The following is a 24,096-nucleotide window of genomic DNA, read 5'->3' as shown; positions in this document are numbered from 1 at the left end:
TTCAGCTTTAGGAACATATTTTGTCTCATTTTGCAATACTAGTCAGTAGCAACTGTTTGAGAGTCAGCTGAAAGAATTGATATTATCAACATTGAGATGAGAAAAACAGTGTAGTTTTCACTGACTTGTAAGCGTTTCTTGATGTTATCACTGCTGGTGGTTCAATTTAATTATTCTGATCTGATTTTTTTTTTTTACTACATACTAAACAATAGGGTTTGAATTCACTTTTGATATTTCAACTATAATATGTAAATGCTGCCATACCAGGCCAGTGTAAAGATCAAATAAATGATATGCTGCAGCTTCATTCAGTGACAGGATTGTTAAATTCATAGGGGAAAATCTGAGTCAGTGAAGTTCCTGCAGAAAGAACATGAACAACACAGAAAACTGTCTTTAAAAACTTTATTAATGAAGAAACAGTTGAAAGTAAAAAAATATATATTTGATTGCTTACCTCTATTATGGCTTTGTGGCGTCTGCTGGGAGGGGGAGTTCCTCACGTTAGAAGGGGTTTGGCGACGTGGGGAGGGGTGGTGCACTGACGGTGGGGGTTAAAATGGCGGAAGTGATCGGTCAGGTGGATGACAGCTGTCACGCGTGTGTGTGGGTAATAAACTACTCCCTCGTCCATCTCCTCTTTCTGCTACATCCATGAAACAGCCTCCAAATAATCAAATCCTCAACATCCTAAATATCTCAATGTTTGAGGTAGTGAAGGTTTCAAAATTAACACATGAACATGTTAAAACAAACGCAAACCTTAAAAACATATTTTAGGCGTTAAACTTTATGTTTCATTTTGTAGACCAGGTCAGTCTGTGTTTCTGAATAAAATACACTCAACTTGATCTTATTTTTACTCCTCTTGTGAAACAAATAAAAAGTTGCCCGATGCTTTGAGTTCACATGTGAAGCGCTCAATTTCAGCCATGATTCCGAAGGCCCAGAGATCTGCAGACATCTTCAACACTCATCCCCCAACACTGAAGCAGGAGGACGCTTCACCATGTGGGAAAACGACTCTGGAAAGAGAAATGACCTTTAGAAGTGCGATGTGTGTTTTGGAGCTACTAAAACCATTGGATAGGTTTTCATTGAAGCTATATATAGGTCTCACCTCATTAATTAAAAAATAAATAAATAAATAAATGATTGAATTTACTGACAACTCGGCCATGTAAATAAATGCAAAATAAATATCTGGCTCGGTTCCATACCCGAAGTCCACTGCGCAGTAGAAAATCGAGCTATCGTGAGCCAGTTACTTTCTGCCCTCTTTTTGCACAGCAGGGACACTGAAGTCAAAGCTGAGTCTCAAGGGGCAACAGCAGCGCCTCAGTGTTAAACTCCAAACATGTGGTTACTAAGGGACGCTTACCAAGTTCAGTCCTCACGTGGATGGATGGAGGAAAATTCAGGTCAGTCATCACCTGTCACAGCGAATCATAAAGAAAATGTTAATATGATGAAAGAAAACAAACATTCAAGAAGACCTTCTCACAAAGGAGAGCCAAATCTCATATCTAAAAATGAGAAATGACATAAACTGATTGGAGCGACACTATCAGGACCATCAGAGGTTGGATACTTATATGGCAGCTTGAAAACATCCCACTGTACTTGAAAATTCTTCTATATATTTGATACACGTGTAATTTACTTTTTTTTTTATAACGTTTTAGATGTCATTCTAAACTCTACTCTAGACATTTTATTAGCTCTTTCTGATCTGCTATATTGTACTATTGCATCCTTATGTGTTTTTTTATACTGCTTTCAGTTATTTTCTATGCAATGTGAGGGGATAAACCATCCAAATGAAAGTTATATGACATTTGACTGAATTCTACTGCAAAACGGTCAGATTCTATCTCACAAATAGCAACTTTAAGAGGGTTTTGTTGTCACTTATTGTTTGTGAACACTATCAAACCTCTAATGAACTAAATTTAGGGCTATTATTGATAGTTGAGAGTTTTTGGTGAACATAAGAAACCATGACAATTAGTTTTGAATTGCTTTAGAAGAATAACTCCTTCACATTTACTAGTTTGGCAACAGGTTTGGCTGAAAATGCCCCAAAGCGGCCACACCCACAACCTCACATCACAAAAACCTGCTAAAAACCGAGCAGGAACAGACTTAATCCTTAAATATCTCCAATATGTCACTGTGGTTAAGCTCCTCATGGCCTCCACATATCCAGAGCACGAACCTAAAATAGCCCGCTGCTCAACGCGGAGAGAACACGCTGTTCTGAAGCAGGAAACCTATAAAGAAACACGAAAATCTAAAGCATTTGCCAAGATTTACCAGGAAAACGCCTCGAAGTGGACTGAAATACTGAACACATTTAAACAGAAAAGTACACATTGCTTTCAGCGGACATGTTAACACCCTGCAGCTATAAAACAACGTTAAATAAACGTGTTTCAAAGTGGCAATATGTAAAATTACGCCGTGAAATGCGAAGTATTTAACTTTTTAAAGAGGAATATTCTCCAACTCACCATCTTGACAGTCTGTTTGCACCCCTGCTGGTCAGAGGGGGGAACTACAAATAAGATGAAGTACGGATGCCGAGAGTGACCAAAACACTCAGAGAAACGCGATTTAAAAAACAGTCACGAAAGACAAATTCTGACACAGACTCAAAAGTGGAGACTTTATACTGTCCTGAGCAAGAAAAAGGAAACAAGTAAATAATGATAAACTGCAAAAGAAAAAAAAAATATAAACTCCATCAATGACTTCTGAATTTCTACAGTTTGAGATTGATTTTTTTTTTGAACAGCTTGATCTTATCCATATAGTATATCTGAATATATCCGTATATCTGAACTAACAGTGAAAACACATACCTTAACTTTATTCCTATTTGAACACAATAACAAAATCTCTTTAGAACATGTCTTAACTTTCAACACAGGCTCAAATATCAATGTGGAGTTTGCATGTTCTCCCAGTGTGTGGGTTTCCGTTTCTCTTCGGGGTAGTCAGCTGGGTTTGGATCCAATGCCCTGCAGCCCAAAATTCAATAAAGCAGCATAGAAAATAGCTGGGACCGATTATGATCTACTTGCATTAACTGTATTGTATGATTCATTCGGTGAAAGAGCAGAAGTTTCAACATGTGTGAACACATTTAATGAAAAATATTCAAACAAAACCATTTCATTTTGAAAATGCTTTTAATTACAGCTTAATAAACAACAGTTTGTTTTTCTTACAGGTCAGTTTGCCCTGACCTCTTATACAGGTTCTTCCATTTTTTGCATGTGTGAATAAATTTCTTATTTAAATTCCTTAATTTACATAAACTGGATCCTCACAATGCCTCCATTGTAGGTTCACTCTTCTCCGTGACTATTTAGATGGCTTCACAAGGGTTTGTGACCTTCTGCACTGGATTTCACAGGTGTTTCATTCTGTTTTGCATGATTTGTCAGGAGTATGAACATATTTAAAACAGGCAAATAGCCATATTTATTCAAGCGAGCTTGGCTGTCAATCGTTTCATTCCACAGAAGACAATTTTACTGCCCAAGTCAACTTCAGATACGGTAGATCTGTTACTAACTAGTAAGGATATTTAATTAAGAAAATAAGCCAAACCATTCTCTGGATCAAATGTGGGATGTTTAATGACTCAAAAACCTCATTTCCAGTCAGTTATAAATGATTTTATTTAATAATTGTCTTTTCAAGCAGTGTTTCAGAATTTGGAAACATCTCAAAACAGACTGCATGACAAGAAAACTGAATTTAAATCAGATTGAGACAGACGATGTTGGATCATGTTAATAATCTGAGTCACTCAACATGAAATAGTTCTGAAATTGAAATGTTTGGAGTGACTGTAACTGTGGGGTATGTAAAGAAAGTTGCTGTTATATCACAGGTATATAAAACTCATAACTTTGCTGTAACGCACTACGTCCACAATTTACAGGTGTGAAATAAAAATATATTAAATAAAAACCAGAAAACCTAATGTGACAGAACCCAGATTTATTCATGACTGAACTTCACACAACCTCCCCAGACCAGGTTTTTGTTTCCAGATCTAGATGAGTGGTAATAAGGACAAAGTCTTGACATTAAAACGCTCTTTCATTGTCTCTCTTTCACGAATATGTGGTCATGAGGTCTGTCCGGGAGCTGCCGAGAGGCCGTGGAGGATCTCCATCTGCCTCCGTTTGTCTTTGGCTCGGGTGATTGTCATCTTCAGTAAGCGGCAGTAAAGCTCCATCGCCACCGGAGTGTCGTCATTCCCGGGGATGGGGTACGTCACCAAGCTGGGGTTGCAGTTTGAGTCCACCACGCCCACCGTGGGTATGTTCATCTTGGCTGCATCTCTGATCCCTACGTGCTGCTGAAACACATTGTTGAGCGTTGAGAGGAAGATGATGAGGTCCGGCAGGCGCACCCCGGGGCTGTACTGGATGTTGGCGTTGGTGAGGAGGCCGCCCTGCCAGTAGCGCGTGTGCGCATACTCCCCGCAGTCCTTTGCCGTTCTCTCCACAAGGTGGCAAAACTGACGGCGGCGACTGACAAACAGGATGATGCCTCCGCGATAGGCGACGTGGGCAGTGAAGTTGAGGGCCAGCTGAAGGTGCTCCACAGTCTGGTCCAGGTCGATTATGTCGTGATCCAAACGGCAGCCGTAGAGATACGGCTCCATGAGCCTGGAAAGAGGAGATTACAACAATTATTTTACTGTCAGTTGTGTTGCCTGCTCGACATTTTTGGGTTGTTGCAAACTTATTCTTTCGTAGCCCCCTGTAAGTCTATTCTAAACTATTTCATATGTACTGGAATTATTTGTCAGGCACTCTAATTTCACCTTATAATAGTTTATTTGACTCATTTATTACAAATATAAAAACATATTCCAACTTGCAAATTATAAAGTGAAATAAAATGCAATTCTTAAAGAAAAAAAAATTGACTAACTGAAGTTTTAATTTATTGTCAGTCCTTGGAATGGGAACAAAAATTGAGAATTAAAGTACTGATGGAAAAAAAATATTGAAATAAAAGCTTCAAGTAATTTAAAACGGTGATTCAAAGCCTGAATTTGAGTAAATTACTAAAGTAAATCATGAGGGTTTGTTTAGTTCCTACTGCACTAAATACAACAAATGTATGGAAATGTCAGATATTCAAGTTAAGACCACAAGACTGCATGAAAACAGAAGATTAAACTTGTCCTGTATGCTTGCAAATACTGCTGAATTCTTTTGCAGTGAAAACAATTCGACCCTGCACAGAAATAAGTGGTATAGAAGATGGATTCTTAGTTAATGCAAAAAAAAGAACACAAAATAAAATCAAGCACAGTAGATCAATTGAATAACGAATTTGCTGTACATGTCTAATACAGCACGAAAAAAGTTAGAATTCAAGGTCCTGGCACTACAAGCACACAAGTAAACTGATGTCTACAAATGAACTTGCATGGAAATCTGTAAAATCAAGTGTGAAGTTCATGCATGAGTTGCAGGAAAGCAGACTAACCTGTGCCTGCAGCCTTTCTTGTGTCCTAGATGCACCCTGGCGTCAAACAAATCCTTCACCGTGAAGAGCTCGGACACGCGGAAAAAGTCCTTCTTCTCAAGCGGTTTCTTCAAGATCATTTCTGCAAGTGGAAGAAGTGACAGGGCTGAAAACGTGAACCAAGACACCGCAAAGCAGACCCCTCCATCACTGCCACAGACATTAGCTTTACCTGTCACATCGTCAGCTTGAGGCTGGGGTACTTCAATGGAGGGCGCAGTGGCATAGCGAGGACCTCCACCCGAGTATCCCACTGCCACAGCCCGTGACTGTAACCCCCACAGCCCTGGCGAGAACAAGCAAAGCACGAATAAACCAGGAACATCGTAACCTACCATCTGAGATCGCTAGCAAACTAGCCTAGCTGCTAAAGGCAGCATGTACGATATTAACGCAAAATGACAGCAGTGTTGATGGAGGAAAGCCCCAACGTAAAGCTGGAGCCATATTTTAATCAATGTTTTATACAAATAATGTAAGTTTTTGGACACAAAAGCAGACTTTAGAGTGGTTACCTCTCGTGAGCGCCCGGGCTGCCATGCTAGCTGGAAGGTCAGCGTGTTTGTAGTCCAACTGATGCCGTAAAGCCAACAGTCTGTCGCGACGACGTTAAATACACTACAATACCCATGATGCAATGCTGCTCCTCTTTGAAACAACTTTATTAAAACAAAAAAATTGACAGCACGGCCTGGTTTTAGCACAGAGGAACGAAATATCAAATTTGGAGTTTATTTTTAAACTGAACAACCTTTAAATCCACAACTGTATAAACTGAAAGCAGTTTTTCTATGCTTGAAACTTCTAGTAACAAATTAATATGGAAAATAGGTGCACAAATATTTCAGAAATAAATGAACATAACTGGCTATGCCAATGAATTCAATTAATTTTCAACAGCCAAGTATCTTTCAGTAATTGTTCATGTATGAAAATGTAACCTGCATTTTAAACTCTGAAAGGTACAAAACAACTTTTGCCAAGCCAACACCTATAATTTAAATCAAGCAAACTTAAAGTCTCAACATCCACGTGAACTTTGCAAGGTGCCAGAACATTGTTTCACCACAAGCACGATGAGAACTGAAAATGAAATTCACTCGGCTATGCTGTGCCGACTGGGCTTCTCCTTTTTCCTGTTTAAAAAAAAAACAAAAATGAACAGATTTTAAACTTAAGTCTTACTGTGATCCTGAACTGTTCGGGTGACCCACATACCTGTTAGAAGGAACTGCAGCTTTCTTTTGACATGTTCAACTGACGTCTGGTGCCCAGGGACACTCTTGAGAAGACCTGACCCCTACAAGCGTCATTTCACACAATTCATGCTCAGGATTGTTTTTTTCTCCGAGAGCGCAGATGAAAAACACTGAAATATTCTCTTGTGATTAATTAGCAGGAAAGAAAACTTGACTGTCCCTGTGTGATTGTACCTTCTGGCACGCTTTAAGCCGATACCTCCTGTTGAACATGCTGGCTCTCTCCTCTGAGGACAGAGCTATGCAAGGGCTGATGGTGATGCCAGGGTCAATGGCACTGGACAAACACCTGAGCAAGGCAGAGCAGGAAGTCAACAAACCAGAATTCCGATTAGTGACATTTCTGTAAATAATTCCAAGACGAAAAAAAAAAAAGAAAGAAAAGGAGATAGATTTTATTTTCCGACTCAAATCTTTATTACACCGATGCACTTAAAAGACACAGCAATTTTTAATTTTTTTTTATCTGAAAGAGTAAAAGAAAAACACCTCTTACAAAATATTTACAAAAAAACTGGCAATGCACAGCATGTTCAGTAACAACCTGTTTTTTTTTAACCAAAATAAATAGCATTTTTTTTTCTCCACATAGGAAAGTCAAGAAAACTTTAACGTGACAAATAAAAACAAACAAACACTAAATATCAGGTTATGCAAGTCAGATGAGAGTAATTATGCATTTTCCCATGGAATCTGGAAAAAACACCAGCCCAAGATCACTTTAGTGGCAGCAACTGAGCTTTAAATTTCCATCTGTTAATTTTAACAAAACATTACACCAAGGACTGTGCCTGAAAAGCAAATGTTAGGGGGATGATGTAATTTATCACCAGTTTGTTCCCAGTACTCGTGTTGAAAGACAAATCGAAAGTGATCCCTACTGAGGTTCACATCTCTGACTGTTCTCACAACAAATGCAAAAGTTCCAAACTGAAAGCAAGGTGAGAGGGACATTTTTCTATCATTCTCATCATCATTAAAGGGTCTGGCGTTCAGAGGTGTCCGGTGAAAAGACAGAAGTAATGTGAAGGTGATGACAGAACAGAATTGCTCTTCTTTAGTTTACCGACGGTCTGATGCCACCAGACGTAAGAAATAAACTGAAAGTTCACCTTAAAGTTAGCCAGGGAGAGCATTGACAATTTATCAACAAAAAAAAAAACAAGCCAAATAACATAAGGTTGAGAAAAAAACAAAAACCCCATTAATTATTCTAGAAATACCCCTATGGCCACACATGATTATTGCTTTGGGTTTTAGTATTGATTTACATTATAGTTATTAACCTCACTGTATTTAAATTTGATTCTGTGCGATTACTGTGTTTACATGGTTTCTGTCTGAAGTCATGAAAAGGTAAATGTCTTATCTGATTGGTAAAATTCTGGTGTTCTTATCCTGAAATATCGGTCATATAATATTTTGCAGACAGAAAAACATTTGATTTTGATTTACTGAGAAACTAAACTGAAAAATGTAATGCCACATACTATGTTCACTTTTGACTTTCTATGAAAAACCCACAAAAGAAAGCATTGGAAATAAAAACATTTTCTGTATATGAAATCAAACCTTCTCCAATCACATGAATGAATTGCATGTAGTACCTGCTTGTATTGTTCCTCTTCAAACATCATCTATAATTACCCTTAAAATAGCCACTTTTTAGCATTTAGAAACAATCTTATTACCTTTTTGTAATTCCAATACCAGGTTTCCTTTAGACAAAGTATTTTGATTTATAAAATATATGGCAAAAGTAATCCTGTATATGTTGATGGTACTGGTGATAGGTCTAACTGTAGCTATATTGCTTGATGATATGAATTCACCTCAATGTATAAATAAAGTTTTATTGATGGCACTAATGTGTTACACCACAGTATAAATGTACAAATACACTTGGGGAAAAAAACAAAACAAAAAGCCTGCTTTGTTATAACATTAAATGTTCCCTCAGAGCCTTTAACTGAATGAGCTTGATTATAGCCTGCATTGTTTTTTTTTTTGTTTCTATTTTCATTAGCAGTGCAAAATGGAGGAATTAGGCAATAAACTTAAGATGCTGTGGGGGCAGAGTGATCAAAGAAAATACTTACAATGTGGGAAAGCCCTGCGTCTTTTCTGGATTTCTCCTGTTGGCTGATTCACAATCTGTCTCATCTTTAAATTCTTCCTCTTTTCTTTCAAGATGCTGCTCTATCTTCATGTTCTGGCCTTCTCTCTGCTTGCCCTCAATCCTGTCCCTGCTTTGAACCTGGACGTGGTTGGTCCTGTTCGACTCCAGTTCCACATACACACTTTTGTCCTTGGATATGTGCACGGTTCTCTCCCTCTCCCCGTCGGCAGAGCACTGGGACCTGTGGCCAGGCGTGAGGCTCTGTGAGAAGGACACCCTCGGACGCTGCTTGGCAGTGGAGAAAAGGTTCAGCACGGTCGATCTGTACGTGGTGTTTACAGCCGTCTCTGTCGAGCAGGGGAACGGCGCTTTGCCGGTTCTCGCGAAAGACCAGACGGCACTGGGAGTCTGAGATTTGTGGCCGACGCCCCCGCTTTGATACGGCGACGCCGATGCGGGCTCGCCGATATCAGACGAGGTGATCTGGAATGGGGTCCGGCCCGGAGCTCTCACGGCGGGGATGGGGAGTCCCAGGCTCTGGCGCCACTTGATGGACTCGGAGCGAGAATCGGCGACGCTCGGACTGAAGACTGGCCGAGCTCTCTCCACCTGCGGGCCGACGTTCCCGGTGATGAGCCTCTTCTGCTCGGTTCTGGCTGCCCCCGCCCCGTCGGCGGGCTCCAGCAGGCTGGGGCTGCGCGACGGGACCGAGGGCAGGCGTGATTGTCCGCCGACGATGGCTATGTCTTGGGGGGAGGTCTTCCACGCTGGGAGCGGCGGTCGGCTTCGAGCTGGACTGTCGTGAGGAGAAAGCCCAGAGACAGGATTGATACATTTCCGTGGAATCTCAGCCAGCTGATTTTCCTGTTTAATGTCTTCACTGTGAAGCGGGTTGCAGTCCGCCCCGGTGCCGCTCACCGACGCGTCTTCATCATGACTCCTCCCTGCAGTGGAAACTTTGGCCTTCTCGGCCAGAAACCTTCTGATCTCCAGCTCGATGCTGTCGTCGCTGTCCACCGAGCTGCTGTCGTCCTTTGTGTGTGGAGAAGCTTCGACCCCGGGTAAAGTCTGGACGTCCAGAAGCCGGGCTCCTTTCAGTATCTCCTTTTCATTTTCCAGCATATCAAGGTCTTTACTTTTCAGAATTTGCTTCTGCTGTGAAACACTCATCTCACTCAGTCCAAACTTATCTTTCATGCCATCCTTACTCTTCTGTGCTCTTTTCAGTGGATTACACTTGTTTAAAGAATCAGGCTTCAACTTTTTGACCGGTAAAGCATTTCCTGATAGCGATTCTGCATCCTTGAGGCACTTTCTTGATTTCCGCTTTAGATCTCGGACCTTTTTCTTTGACTTCTTTTTCGTCTTGAGCAGGTCTTTTATCGCATTGTCTAGATCCTCATCGCTGTCGAGGGAGCTGCTTTTGTCTCCACTCTGCTCGGCCTTGGATAACCCGGAGACTGGGTGTGTTTGACTCGACTGGAATAACATCAGGGGGTTTGATTCTTTCGCGGGCGCCGGTAAAGGCTTGTTGGCTTTTTCTTGAACGGTGTCAACTTTGTCCCACGTGCCAGAAACACTCGAGTTTGTCTCTCTGAGTTTTTTCCTCTGTGTTAAGGACAGTTTTTGTGGTTTCTTCAGACACACAGATTCCTTTGCCGTCACTTTGTCTTGCTCACAGACACTACGAGGCTCTGCGCTCGCAGAGGAGCTGTCGGGCGGCTGTTTCTGCATCTGAGCTTTCTGCTCCAGGAATTTTCTGATTTCTTGCTCGATGCCATCTTCGCTGTCGATGGAGCTGTCGTTGCTCTCATCATCCGGGCAATTATCAGGCAGAGAAGACGGCAAAGAGGATTTGGTGGCAGCACAACTACTGAGGCCAGCAGTTTGCTGGAAGGGCCCGGGCATCACCGTTTTTGAAATGTCAAGTATTGCTTCTGCACACATGAGCTCAGCGCTAGTATTGACCTTTGGAGCAGCAGGTGTGGGCTGCCCCCGAAAACTCTCAAATTTAAATGAATGCAGTCCGTTTCCTTTATCTTTTGAGCTCTCTGAAAGCGTCGTCTTAGATAAAAACCCAGACAACGCAGGTTGGGAGGATTTGACTTGCCGATCGGCGCTGGCCTTCTTCTTCTTCAGCTTGTGTTTCTTTGTGTTCTCCGTGCTCGCGCTTCCGACAGAGTGCAATAATGACTTGCTGAAAGATTTTTTCTGCTGCAGGAATGACTTGAGGGGACTCTTCTCCTTGAGCTGCTCCAGCTGGTAGCAGCGAATGGCTTCTTCAATGCCATCGTCGCTGGTGGAGTCGGACTCGTCGTCAAACGCGTGCGTGTTGAAAGGTTCCCGTTTAACGAGCTGCTCCTTTTGTTCCAGCTGGTATCTCTGAATTGCTTCCTCAATGCCGTCATCGCTGCTGGAATCGCTGGATTCTTCTTCTATCTTAATTCCAACTGGGGAGGAAACAGTTTTGCTGGTGGCCGTGACTGCCGTAGAGAAGCTCTTTGTCTGCTCTGGAAAATTTTTGGTTGCATTTTTAGTCAAATCGAAGCTCTCAAAGGTGCCGTCATTAAGGGATGCCTTACTTTTGATATATTTTTTGATAGGTATGACGGCTGGCGTGGCGTGACTCTCTGCTTTCACACATTTTGCAAACTGGCTCGCAGCAAATGAGAATGTATTACTGTCTGAATTCTGCATGGAAACCTCGGGATCAAGTGGACTTTTCCTGTGAATTTTGGATGACTGGAGAAACTCGGAACACGGCTCTCCTTTGCGTTTGTGATCATCTTTTTCCTTCAAGTACTCCAGTATCGCCTCCTCGATTCCTCTGTCCACAGAATCATCGCTATCAGAGTCAGTGGTCTCGTGGATGACCGGGGAGGAAACGCCGTCCTGTGGGAGTTCAGCGGGACTTTTAGTCTTGGGCCTGGCTGCCGCGTACGAACCCACTGCAACCTTGCAGACTTGGGGATGACCTTCCTGTTCCGACAGCCCATTTCCCTCGATCTCATCGCCCATCTCGAGTGAGGACTGGCTGGTCCTGAGGCTCTCTATGATCATCTGGACCTTGTCTGATATAGGTGTGCCTCTGGTGGACAACTCTGTGTCAGAGTCATTGAAGCAAACCGGAAGGCTATAGCCTCCAGGAGGGCCACATGTTCTCCATTCTGTTTGCGTCGCTGCGACAGGAGGTACGTTCATCAAGTACATTCTAGTGAAGTGTGGTGAGGTCCGCGACCATTGGAGAGCTGCCGTCTCCGATCACAATCACATCGTTCAATCTGAGAAGAAAACAGAAAGAGACTCTGTAACAGGCAGGTCCAACTACACCAATCTGAGATTCTGTCTGTCAGCCTGTAACATGAAGAGTCTGTTCAGAATATCAAATGCAAAACCTCTAGCAGTGTATACAAGCTGTGAATTTAATACATCTGCTCTTTTCTGAATACTAGACTCTGTTTTTTTAGGTTTTTTTTCCTCCAGTCTCTGAATTCATATTTCATTTCACTCATAATTAGGAGAGATTTAAGGCTCGTTTATGATTAATATCAATGTAAATTAAGAGAAAATAAGGCCTGAAACTTATAATCTAGTAAATTCAGATTTTATTTTCAAATAAGGAATCATTAAAAACAGGGGTATCAACATAAGGTCCGTGGGCCAAAACCAGCTTGCAGGAGGCGGCAATTCAACTCGCCTCCAAACCATCAAGCAAATTGAAAAAATAGAAAAAAATGAACTGATAAACATCTTGTCCCATAAGTCATCATTAAAATTGACTTAGTGACATTGCAGTTATTTTCCAGTAGCATTTGTTTAGTTTTGGGAAAAGATAGATATTTTTATCATGTATATACTGCACCACAACAAAGGAAATCTTTTCAGTTTAAATTTAAAGGTAATTATGGCATTGTTTTACCAGTTTGGCACAATCAAGATGAAATTAAGCTACGTGTAACTCCTGGACATAAAGGAATAACACCCTTGTTATAAAATATTTGGTTTTTTCTGTTTTTTGCCAGAACAGAGGAAACAAAGTTAAACTACATATGGGACCTTTGCAAAAACTTTTATTTTATTTTTTTTAAATCATGGAAACATCCAACTCTTTGCAGAAAAGCTCTCACATCATTCACAGCACCTCAACGTTTCATTGTTTTTCCAGGTTATTTTTCAGTTCCATTAAAACTTAAACATGACCTAACAAACTGCTGAGATGTGACAGAAGTGAAGAAAGCAGAAGAATGCATTCAGGTGCATCAACAATCTCTCCTGCTGAGAGGAAGATTAGATTTGATCGTGGCTTTGATGAAGAATGGCAAATAACCTCGGGACATTGAGTCGAAGCCAAATCACTGAAGTTTGCCAAACAAAAAAAAACAAAAAAACATGGGGCTCCCCACGACCACATCAACCTGCTACAGGACCCCTGGGGAAAATGAGCTTTGGCAATGTACTTTGTGGTCCCTTCAATGGATTAAAAACCTATGTAACAGCTTTTAATTATGCAGTGAACGAGGAAAAAAGAAACTTAAATTATTTTATTTCCATATTGCTTTGGACTCTACCCCACAACTGAAAGTAGAGATGCAGGAGCCTCAGCTTATCAGGAACAGCCAGAGGGCTTTCATGCTTTCAAACCTTGAACACACCTTTCTAAATTAACAGTCACTTGCTCAGTTTATTCAACTGTTTGTTTGTTCACTCAGCTTTCTTTCACTTCCAGCAGCAGTGCATTGTTGAGTCAACTGCTCATTAGAATCGAGGTGCATTACTTTGATTTGCATCAGTTTGAGACCTAAAATATGTCATGAGTTGCAACTGTTCAGGTAAGCCAACACAAAGTATGATGAAGGATACCTACTCTGGATCATCAATACAGCAGATCGCTGCATATTATTGCGCTTATGATAAATTCCTCCATTATAAATACTCAAGTGAAGCACCTGTAAACTTGATTTATAGCAGCTACTAAACAATTACATTTATATTAGCTGACAACAAATTACTTTTATGCCCATAATATTTCATTTTGATTGCATCTGGTCAAACAAACAACATTTTACAGTAGATTTTTTTAAGTACTTATTTGGCAAGGGATTTGACCAAAGGCCCCTGAAAATGAAGTTGTTTCAGGACTATATTTATGAAATAAACATGACCACTTTATACTTATCCAATGAACGTATATAAAAAAGATCATCTTGCCAAACTTCTGTCTCTTCCATGATTTTAGATAAACTGAAAGCTATTTGACTGGACCATGTTTTCATTATGGCTGATTATGATCGCAGTCTGTTAAACGGTGCCAATATTTACTCCTGACACCTGCCAGGCTGGCGTCCACGCACCGGTGTAACGTGCGGGGCTGAACCCGGCATTGAGGCTCGGTGATCGGGCATGCTACCGGACGTCCCCCCCCCCCCCCCCCCCCCCCCGCCCCCCCCCCCCCCCCAAACCACCCTGCACGGGAGTCGCTATGCAACAGCCGGAGTTAGGCAGGACCGCAGCCCCCCCTCCCGCCCTGAATGCACTCCGCAAAAGGGGGCAACGATCGCAACCACAAACTCTTCAGATTAATGATTAAAAAAAAACCCGCTGGAAACAAGTGCACATATCTGCAGCGGGTCACCGTGAACGCCCTGCCGGGAGGAGGAGGCGACGGAGAGCCGGAGGAACCCGAGCTAAAGCCAGAAAGCGGAGCTCGATTCGGTCTTAAACCAACTTTGTTTGATAAATGATGCGAGCAAAGAAACTTTTCCCACACACGAAAACAACAACAAGCTGCGTCTCCCCCCTCTGTTTCATAGAATGAAGCCGTGTCGTTGTGTGTGCGGCTCCCCCCACCCTCCCGGACGGGTTCCTGGTTGCGACACAGCAAACCCCGGCTGTCCCCGTAACCCTCTAGCGGCGCGGACTGCACCGCTGCCCGGCATGCATCGCTAGGAGACTCCGCAGCCGCGACCATGTTTCTCGGCACCGGCCACGGCGGCTGTCATTCAAAAAAAAGAAACAAAAACTCGTGAAAATCGCCGACTGAACGAGAGAAATGCCCGCCGCCGCGTGTTATTCACGGGAGGAATGAAGAAAAACGCGGAGATGTTGCGGGGGGGAAAAGGTTGGAGGCTGGTCGGTGACTTGAAAGACACAGGCGGGCCTCCGGCTGCTGCAGCCCGGCGCAGAAAGCCTTTGTACTGAGCCACGGCGAGCCCTCCTAGCTCCGGCTACACATCCGCACGAAACGCAGCCGCAAGACGAGACTTCCACTCACCTGGATGCGGCTCAAAACGAACATGTATCGGAAGGAAAGTGCGCGTTGCTGCGTCGGCTTGTCGGGAGAAATTCGGTGCGTCCGCCGTCAGCGCAGCGAGCTCCGCCTGGAAGTCTCGCCGTCGAGTCCGCCTCCGACGCTGCGTCTGCCGGGCGGGAGGCAGGCAGAGCCTCCTCCGAGCCAGAGTCCGGGAGAACGTGGTGGCGGGGCCGGTCAAATATGGCTCCAGCGATTCCACCGGAAAATGCAGCTCGCTTGTTCATTTTAACCTGATTATTGATCCGTTATTTCTTTAAAATGTCGCGTCGGAAAAATGAACGACTTGAGGAAGGAAGTTGTTATCGGTTCTAATAACCTTATAATGCATTTCTACAGTTTGACAGTGCATCAATAACAGGCCAAAACTACTGAAAACGTTGTTTTATTTGAAACTTTTCTCTCAAGATCACGCTTTATAAAAATCAAATTATCATCTTTCAAACTCCATTCATTCAGTAAGTTATAATAATCAATACAGTATGGGTGTCAAACATAAGGCCTGTGGGCCAGAAGTGGCCCGCAAGAGGCTGCAATTCGGCCAGTCAAACCACCAAGCATATTGAAAGCATTTCAAAGAAACTGGCCTTTTTTTGTTTGTTTGTTTTTTGTTTTTTGCAAACACAACATTTAGAGTAAAACTCATATGAAGGCGATGTTGCCATGAAAGTTAGCAAATTAGCATTAGCCTTATAGCCAAGCTGTCAGGGTGAGTTTACAAAAACATGCATAATGCGACATTTACAGCAGCAGTTCTTTATGAACATCTCACTGCATTTGCAGCTTTCATAAAAACACACCTTATGTTGAGATTGTAATTTTTTTATAGTGATTATTTTGCGAAAATAGACATTTTCATCAAGTATACTCTGTGCCACAACAATGAATGTAATATTTATTGAAGAAGTGCACTTTGCAGGTTCATGCACATGTGTGGAACTCCAGTCCTCGAGGGCCGGCATTGTGTATGTTTTAGGTCTCTCCCAGTTGTAACATGGCTGACTGCAATGAGCAGCTCCTGATTGGGCTTTTTTTAAACAAGTTTGAGAACAACAACATGAGATTCAGGTGTGCTGAAGCAGAGAAACATCCAACATGCAGGATGCCGACCCTTCAGGGATTCAGTTTGACACCCCTAGTTGGCTGGTTCTGGCCTGCAGGCCACATGTTTGACACCCGTGATCTAAGCTTTGATTGAAAATTCTTTATGAAAAGACATAAAATTCAGAAATTTGCTGCTTTTTGGGGGGTCAAAGTTACAATTAAAAACCATAAGTGTATGTAGAGACCTACTTTTAAAGAAGAGGCCTCTAAATAACATAAACTGAAAAATAAAAATGTATTGCACTGCATTATATTATATTAGAAGTTCGTGGGAGGTTACAGTTCTATAGATACAGAAGACAAGCAGCCGTACCTCATTTAACAGGTTCTTTGATCAATATTTCCTCCTGATGTTTTGTCTGCTGTACAGAGCGTAGGTTAGATATCATGCTTATCAAAGTTTATAGATCGGGGATATTGCTTCCTTGAGGTTTTGCAAGAATTGTAGTTAATTATTACTTGGATAATATCGACATTCTTTTTTATCTTTTGGTAACTGATTTATTGATTTTAACCTAGTTTTAATGTTATACAGAGACCACACCAAGACATCACTGCAGGCATGCAACTCATCATTGTTTACATTATCCATTATCCTACAGGTCGATTTTATGAATGATTGATTGTTTTCCTGAAGACAAGTCAAAAATATATAGGATTGCTTTGAGAAAAAAAATCTATATAAAAATGCAAGCAGAAGCAGATCTTTTATTCATTCAACATAACTGTTGTACAGTTGAACTGATATTTCTATTTAAAGTGTAGTTTTGAAATGTTTTGTTAATGCCCTAAACCATTATTACATTTTGGATGCCTATTTTAACTAAAGTTGTTCAAACAAATTAAGGTAAATTGTAAAAAAAAAAAAACATGTATTGGACTTTGGTTCTCAATTAAAGATCCATTGAATCTGACACAGTTAAATAATGAACAGTGGTCATGCAGCATTTGAAAACAATGTTATTGATAAAGTATAATCAGTGTATTTACCAAGCATTCCTTGCATCGACAACCTGTTTGCAGCGAAATTAACTATATGTGATGCAAATTGCTTTAAAGGGGCTGTATCATGCTTTTCTAGCTAATCCAAACCCTAGAAATGGCATTAACATGGTAATAGTTTATTTTTGGCGCTAAGGAAAAGTCATTTTGTGTGAAATAAAAGATTTTCTGGGGCTAATCTGAAACCCGGAAGAGAAAATGCTCTGTTTCACTGAAAATCCCGCCTCTCCCCCTGTGGACTTTGACTGACAGCGAACTTCAATCAGCGCTTCAAAACAAATATACTGGCCAGCTTTAGCTCTTTAGCTCTAGCTTCTCTACACGGAAAGACACGCGAAAATGTCTTTTCCTGTTAGAAACTCACCAAGCGCAGACCCTTCAGACTCTTGTTGTTGCTTGATTGTTGCTTTCAGACGATGGTTAAAGTTTATCTCCGTAATCGGAGATACAAAAAGCGGCAACGCTGATTGCCGAGGGCCTGCGGGAGGGGGGCTCAGGGGAGCCATCTTCACCGTGTGACATCAACGTGGGAAACCGAGCGTTTTCACGGGTGCGGGAGGGGCTGCCTCTCTGAGCAGCAGAAACACGAGGAAAGCTCAAACACGCAGGCACGAAGGGGAAAAAACGCTTTGGGGGTGTTTTTGATGAGTACATAACTATATAACAAGGTTAAAACATACAAAAAGTGAATTTTGCATGAAACAGCCCCTTCAAGTAGTAGATGAATGTGTTTCAATGCTGAACCACCGGACTGTAAATCATTTGACGTTACCTGCTGAGACAGGTTACTTGACTGTTCGAGACCGTTATTCATATTTCAGCAGTATCTCTTTTAAGGGTAACCCAAAGTCTTCAAAAAAATAAAAAAATAAAAAAGGATTATTTCAATGGAACCAGCAGGCGTTGAGGATATTTATCCTTCACATAGAATCCCAGATCATAGAATGAAGGCTGGAGATTTTTGCTGAGTGGGAGACATAAAGACATGTTGAGAGTTAACCTATGAGTGAAGTACAACTGAAGTCAGTGATCTGAGTTTGTGACTATTTAAGAAAACAGTGTAATATCAAGGCTTGGCCTGTGAAAGGATGCGCCGATTCTGCACTGTTAACTTCAGTTGAGATAAGTTTTACTCTGTGACACAGTCTAAGCTGCTATATGCTAAACCCTGAGCTCAAGAGCCACAGCGTGCTGTAGTGACAATGGGATTTGTACGACTTTTTAAAGCTGAACAGGACAGTTTCAATGTTTCCGTTTTGCCCCGAGTCTAAAATGATAAAAAGATATTCATGATGATGGAAAACAGCAAAAAGTAATGAATTCTTCCATTTCAAAAGCTGAATCCAGGAAATGTTAACCGTTTCTTCACTAACAATGAAATCTCTACAAATCTATCATCTGGTCCACCAACTGATCTTTTCAGTCCATTTGTCTGCATTTCACTCACAAAGTTGTGCATATTGCTGATAAAAAACAGTTTTCTGTACGTCATCATTTTAGATTAGAATTTCTCATCCTTAACTGTTGTTAAGTAGATTAGTACGAGTGTACAATGAGTACAGCCAAAAGAGTAAAAGTAAGGACATGAGAAATGTTGCTGAATAAAAGTTATGAGAAGTGTGCTGAGTGGGATAAAAGAGAAATAAGGAATGCTAGGATAATAAATATTTTTAGGATAAGAGTGCTATCTAGAAAAATGGACCTATGCAGCACACTGGTTTGAGTTTCCTCTGTCGGCCAGGTGAGAGTTATTGCACAGAGTGATGGCCTGTGGCAGGAATGATTTCCTGTATCTGTCCTTGTGACAGCGGAGCTGTAACAGTCTGCTGGAGAAGGAGCGCCGCTGTCTGTCCAGTGCGTGGTGGAGAGGGTGGTCGGGGTTCTCCATGATGGATCATAGTTTGTTCAGTGTCCTCCTCTCCACCACAGCCTCCACACTGTCCAGTCTGACGAATTGATGCATTGAAATGGGAAAATACACACTAAATGAAAAAGTATTTAAATAGTTAAATTGGCTATATTGAAAGTGTATTGTGCATATTTTGAAGATAACAGTCCCAATATTGCAAACACATTCTTCACCAATTTTCATGAATATAGGGGAAAAAAAACTCCAATATTATTCCAACAAGTGCACCACACAACTACACTGATTTGGTATTGCATACAGGTTGAATGTGTTTTATAAGTATACAAAAGACATGTCAGTTATACCTTATGTGTATAGAAAACTATACTCAGTATCTTGTTTTAGAATTTGTTGCAATTTCTCTTGTACTATCTATGCAATCATCTGCAATTATTAATGAATCACTTTGAATTTGAATTTAAAATCAGAGCCATGCAGTAGTTTTGCGATTAGCACTCTCGCTAATCACAACAGTAAAAGTCTTCCTCTGGAGGGCCTTTATGCACAGTTTTCATCCTGTTTTTGGGAAATCGTGTGTGGACTTTATAATTAGGGTCTTCATAATTGTGCTTTGCTGCAAATCAGTATATCTTTTGGCCTATCTGTGTTTGTCCTGAGATGCACTGGCCTGTTCAGGGTCTATGTACACTTTCTTTGGCCATATAGTCACAGAAGGATTTAGGTTAGAAAAGGCATCAACTTACAAAGACGCTAGCTTGTGAGCTTTACCTTTACCCTCCCACACAGTTAGCCACAAGGGGAGTGGATCTCCCTGAAAGTTCAATGAAGGGCTCAGTGAAAAGGGTTAACTGTCTCCTTTTGGCTCGTGTATTTATAGGTAGAGCGTTTCCTTTTTTTGTATTTAAATTAGACAATAAAACTCAAGACTTCTTAAGTTATAACTGTACTGCTTCCTATATACTGTATGATCCTATTATTGACAACACAAATGAATACACAGAAACTGCACAATTTCAGTGAGAATACATATACCATCTGGATGAAGACGCACTTTCTTCACATCATTTACATCACAAATGAAGTGACATGATTTGCACCAACTGGTAATTGATTCTGTTGTCGTTGTGGCAAAATCTGCAATGGCACCTGAAACACTGTTTGTAGATCCTGACCTTGATTTGCACTTTGTGTGTCCATTTTGTGTTTTCATTTGCATGCAAATGAGGAAATGACGGCTTGGTTCCCAGTACTTGGGAATAATTGATTCTGACATGGTCCCGAGAATAGAGTGTGCTTGTAGTTCAGACTCATTTATTTGCTCATCAATATACAAAATAATGGAGACATCAAACTGCTACTTCTTCTTCGCTCAATGTGCCGTTTCATTTCCCCTAAATCTGCTGTATGCTCTGAGCACAGGCACAAAAATGCTAAATGTTGGGGGGGGGGGGGGGGGGGGGGGGGGAATCAAGGTTCAGCACCATGGACAGCAGCACTGTTTACTCCAGAGGGGAAAAGGAGGATTAAGTTACATTTAACCAGATTTATTGAGTTCAATCTTAGCACACCATCGATCAACAAAAACATGTCCCTGACAGCCCAAACATCATTTGGAAAATTCATTCTCAGTGTGACAATAACTTGATTTTACTCATTCATTAGATCTGAACATTTTTGTGAACGTATGAGGACATAAATAGTTGAAACAGGGCTTTAAATCCAACAGATGATCTTTTATTTTTTCTTTCTTTTCACCACAGGTAGACCATTTAACTGTTCAGGGTGACAGTTTTAAGCTGTTATTACTGTAACCTTGTGTTTTTTGGGGAAGGTTTTTATTTATGGACACTGTTAGATGAACGAGCCCTTCTTTAAATTTATGTATATGCTATGACAATACTGCAAAGTACAGGATTGTCAAGTGAATTACTTCGATTGCACTGGCTGGTCCAGGCCTCACCGGACCACTTTCTCATTGAAGCTGCTGTAAGTTAAGGCTGCTGGGCTTCTTAACCTTTCTCACACACCATGTTTCACTATTACATGTCACTAACCAGTGTCTCTCCTGCAGTTGTGCTTGGTGCTATATAAATAAAGCTGAAGTGAATTGAATTGAACTTATTTGAATTGAATTGATTTGAATTTAATTGGTGGTTGTTGGTCTGAAAAGAAGCAAAGAGTATGAATGTAAAATTAATGTGGGCTGATAAAAGCGCCGGGGAGAATAAATATGTTTTCATTTAGACTTGAAAATAGATAACTTGTTATGACTGGAGTGGCTATTCCAAAGTTTTAGAGCTGCAGCTGAAAATGTTCAGACTCTCATCTGAAAAAAAAAAAATAGGCAGACAGCTACTGCTTGATATTCTCAACATGTTCAGCAGCAGAATGGCCATACATCCAGATTCCTCGGAGCAGATATTCTTTGAACCAAACCTTTCCCAACAAGTCCGGATTGGAAAGGAAACACACGAGATATTTCCATCCATATCCGGTTAACTCGAACTAATGTTGCCTCAACAAGCGACTGTTTGACGCCGTGTTTGAATCAGCTTGTTTGAGTCCAGGCGAACCTAAAAGCACAACTCGTTTCTACCAACATGCGGTGTGCTCATTAGCGAGGGAGCCTGGGGGTGCTCATGAATGCAGGAATGGATCACTTGGAGTCCATAATCAGGCAGAATTGGGAGAAGTGGAGACAGAGTCAGTGCTGCAGAACGTGTTCTCAAAGTTGAGTGAAAGAAAACATCTAAAGCTTGCAATGCATACATAGAGCAGTAATTATTACAAAAAATATCTGACTTCACACTAATTTCAGCTTGGATGTGTGGCTTTCTGTAGATTTACTCTGGAAACTGGTTAATAGAAGCGTGATCATTTTAATCTTAATGAATATTCTTTGACGGTACTTTACGTTTAAATTACTTCAACAAGTAAGACCAAGACATAGATGAACAGAGGTAGAGGTGGATGAATATACATATTTACAAACTTCCCTCATTCCAGGCAGCTTATTCCAAGCAACGTGCACATTTTATGCATTTTGTTTAATTTCTAATTTATTTGGACACAATTTTTACTCTATGAATGATACACAAACATATATATGCATACCTGTACTATACCTGTAGAAACAGCATTGATCACCTGCTCTGTTCTGAAACAAACTTTTGTGTCATGAGCAATGAGAGCGAGTGTTTTCTGTGTGGGATGATCCTCGCAGACAACCGGCTGGTAAACCAGTTTGTAGTCTTGTCAGATACTTAGAGCAACATGAAGTTTGCCCGGGGACAGCCCATGGCCAACAGAATCGAACGCCTCAAGGCACAAACAAGGCACCCCAGTCAGGCTTTGGAAGGCATCGGGAGGAGTTTTCACTGCAGCCCTCTTAATCCAAACGGCAACGCGGAGTGTTTTATGACGGCTAATCATGCCAAACACCAGAATATGATGGGAACACATTTTGGAATTACACTGTGCCATAAAACAAAATTCCAAAAAATCTATCACATTTAGAAGAAGGCGTTCTGAGAGTTTCCACCAGATGGCAGTGGAGATCTGTGCAAAAAAGTGACAAATACATGATGCATGAGCATCATTTCAGACGTGAAAGTCATAAAGATGAAAGGATGAAGATAGATAGGAATGCTGTGCAAATATCAAAATCCTGCAGAAATTATTTCTAGAAGCTGGTCTGACTTGATGTCTAGTGATCACATGAAAAAAAAGTTAATAATTTAGTTTAGAGAAATATTGAATGTATTCCAATCATTTTCCATACTCTTTTACTTACATACATATTTTGCATACAGATGGTGTTAATGGGTTTAAAACCAGGGAGACTGCATGTTTTCTCTGTGTGTTCCTGGACGCACGCACACACACACACACACACACACACACACACACACACACACACACACACACACACACACACACACACACACACACACACACACACACACACACACACACACACACACACACAGAAGATGAATGGATGACGTACAGAAATTGTATATGAACAAAACCAATTTTATTCTAACTTGAATAATTTAAAATATTTATATTTGAGCTGTTTTCACGTGGTATCTGCAACTATTTATCATTTCATGATGGCATAATATCGAGCTTTATCAGTCTAGGTAAAGTGAGCCACAGGGGGCAGCAGAGACCCACTAAGAACCTTCTCTTTTTCTTCAGTGTTCTTTGCAGGATTTGTAGTATTCAAATGAGTCAAAGGTAGTACAGTATCAGTCTTAATTAAATCACATCGTTCAATCTCAGTGTGTCTGTCCTCATTCAGTATCATCTCTTTAGAGGAGGAGCCGACAGCCGGATGTGAAGGCTGGTGCTCATTCACCAAAGTTAAACTGATTCGCCGCTTGAAATGCCACTTGACAGGGCCATTAGTTTCACAATGCAGCTGTCAAACGCCACAAGAAGTAAATAAAACACCCTTTACTGGCATATCTGTGCATTCACAGCAGGTGGTCTGAAAGAGAGAGTTTTTTTTTACCTGCACAGGGCTCAGCTGGTGCCTGTTTTGCAGCTCTGCTGTTGGCTTCATAACCAGATTCAGCTGAGCCGGTGCAATTCATGAGATCAACAATATACAGTAGACAATGGTGAGAGGCGACCCCGGCGGAACATAAAGGGTCCTCGAGCCTGACTGGGAGCTGAAGAGTTGGTAAGCAGAGGTTTTTCCACAATGAGATGTAAAAAGGCTTGAAGATGGTGCAGAGAGAAGAAGCCAAGACCCCAGCTGTGCTCCCACTCCCACTCAGCACACATGTATGCACATATGCAGCTCCACCCACACACATAAACACAGCGGGCCAGCGCTGTGTGTGTGTGTGTGTGTGTGTGT

At 41.3% G+C, this 24,096-nt stretch overlaps 2 protein-coding genes and 1 long non-coding RNA gene across 3 annotated transcripts; all 3 read right to left on the bottom strand.

Moving 5' to 3' along the window:
• Window positions 1-433: 433 nt before the first annotated feature.
• Window positions 434-2,554, bottom strand: LOC115383262 (uncharacterized). The gene is made up of 3 exons (XR_003930660.1): window positions 2,517-2,554; window positions 1,385-1,436; window positions 434-1,028 (listed from the first exon to the last, which is right to left on the bottom strand). It is a non-coding gene; the product is annotated as an uncharacterized LOC115383262 (long non-coding RNA).
• A 717-nt stretch (window positions 2,555-3,271) lies between these two features.
• On the bottom strand, window positions 3,272-6,197 carry mrps2 (mitochondrial ribosomal protein S2). The gene is made up of 4 exons (XM_030084918.1): window positions 6,081-6,197; window positions 5,738-5,851; window positions 5,527-5,647; window positions 3,272-4,694 (listed from the first exon to the last, which is right to left on the bottom strand). The coding sequence occupies exons 1-4, from the start codon at window positions 6,103-6,105 to the stop codon at window positions 4,148-4,150; spliced, it is 807 nt and encodes a 268-aa protein (XP_029940778.1). The 5' UTR covers window positions 6,106-6,197; the 3' UTR covers window positions 3,272-4,147.
• Window positions 6,198-7,217: 1,020 nt separating this feature from the next.
• Window positions 7,218-15,345, bottom strand: ppp1r26 (protein phosphatase 1, regulatory subunit 26). Its single transcript, XM_030084917.1, has 2 exons — window positions 15,215-15,345; window positions 7,218-12,224 (listed from the first exon to the last, which is right to left on the bottom strand). The coding sequence occupies exon 2, from the start codon at window positions 12,151-12,153 to the stop codon at window positions 8,920-8,922; it is 3,234 nt and encodes a 1,077-aa protein (XP_029940777.1). The 5' UTR covers window positions 12,154-12,224; window positions 15,215-15,345; the 3' UTR covers window positions 7,218-8,919.
• Window positions 15,346-24,096: the final 8,751 nt, after the last annotated feature.

The sequence above is a fragment of the Salarias fasciatus genome (genome assembly GCF_902148845.1).
Source record: "Salarias fasciatus chromosome 7 unlocalized genomic scaffold, fSalaFa1.1 super_scaffold_4, whole genome shotgun sequence".
Classification (NCBI taxonomy): Eukaryota; Metazoa; Chordata; class Actinopteri; order Blenniiformes; family Blenniidae; genus Salarias; species Salarias fasciatus.
The sequence above is the reverse complement of the archived record's forward strand: the minus strand, read 5'-3'. Positions and strand labels throughout refer to the sequence as shown.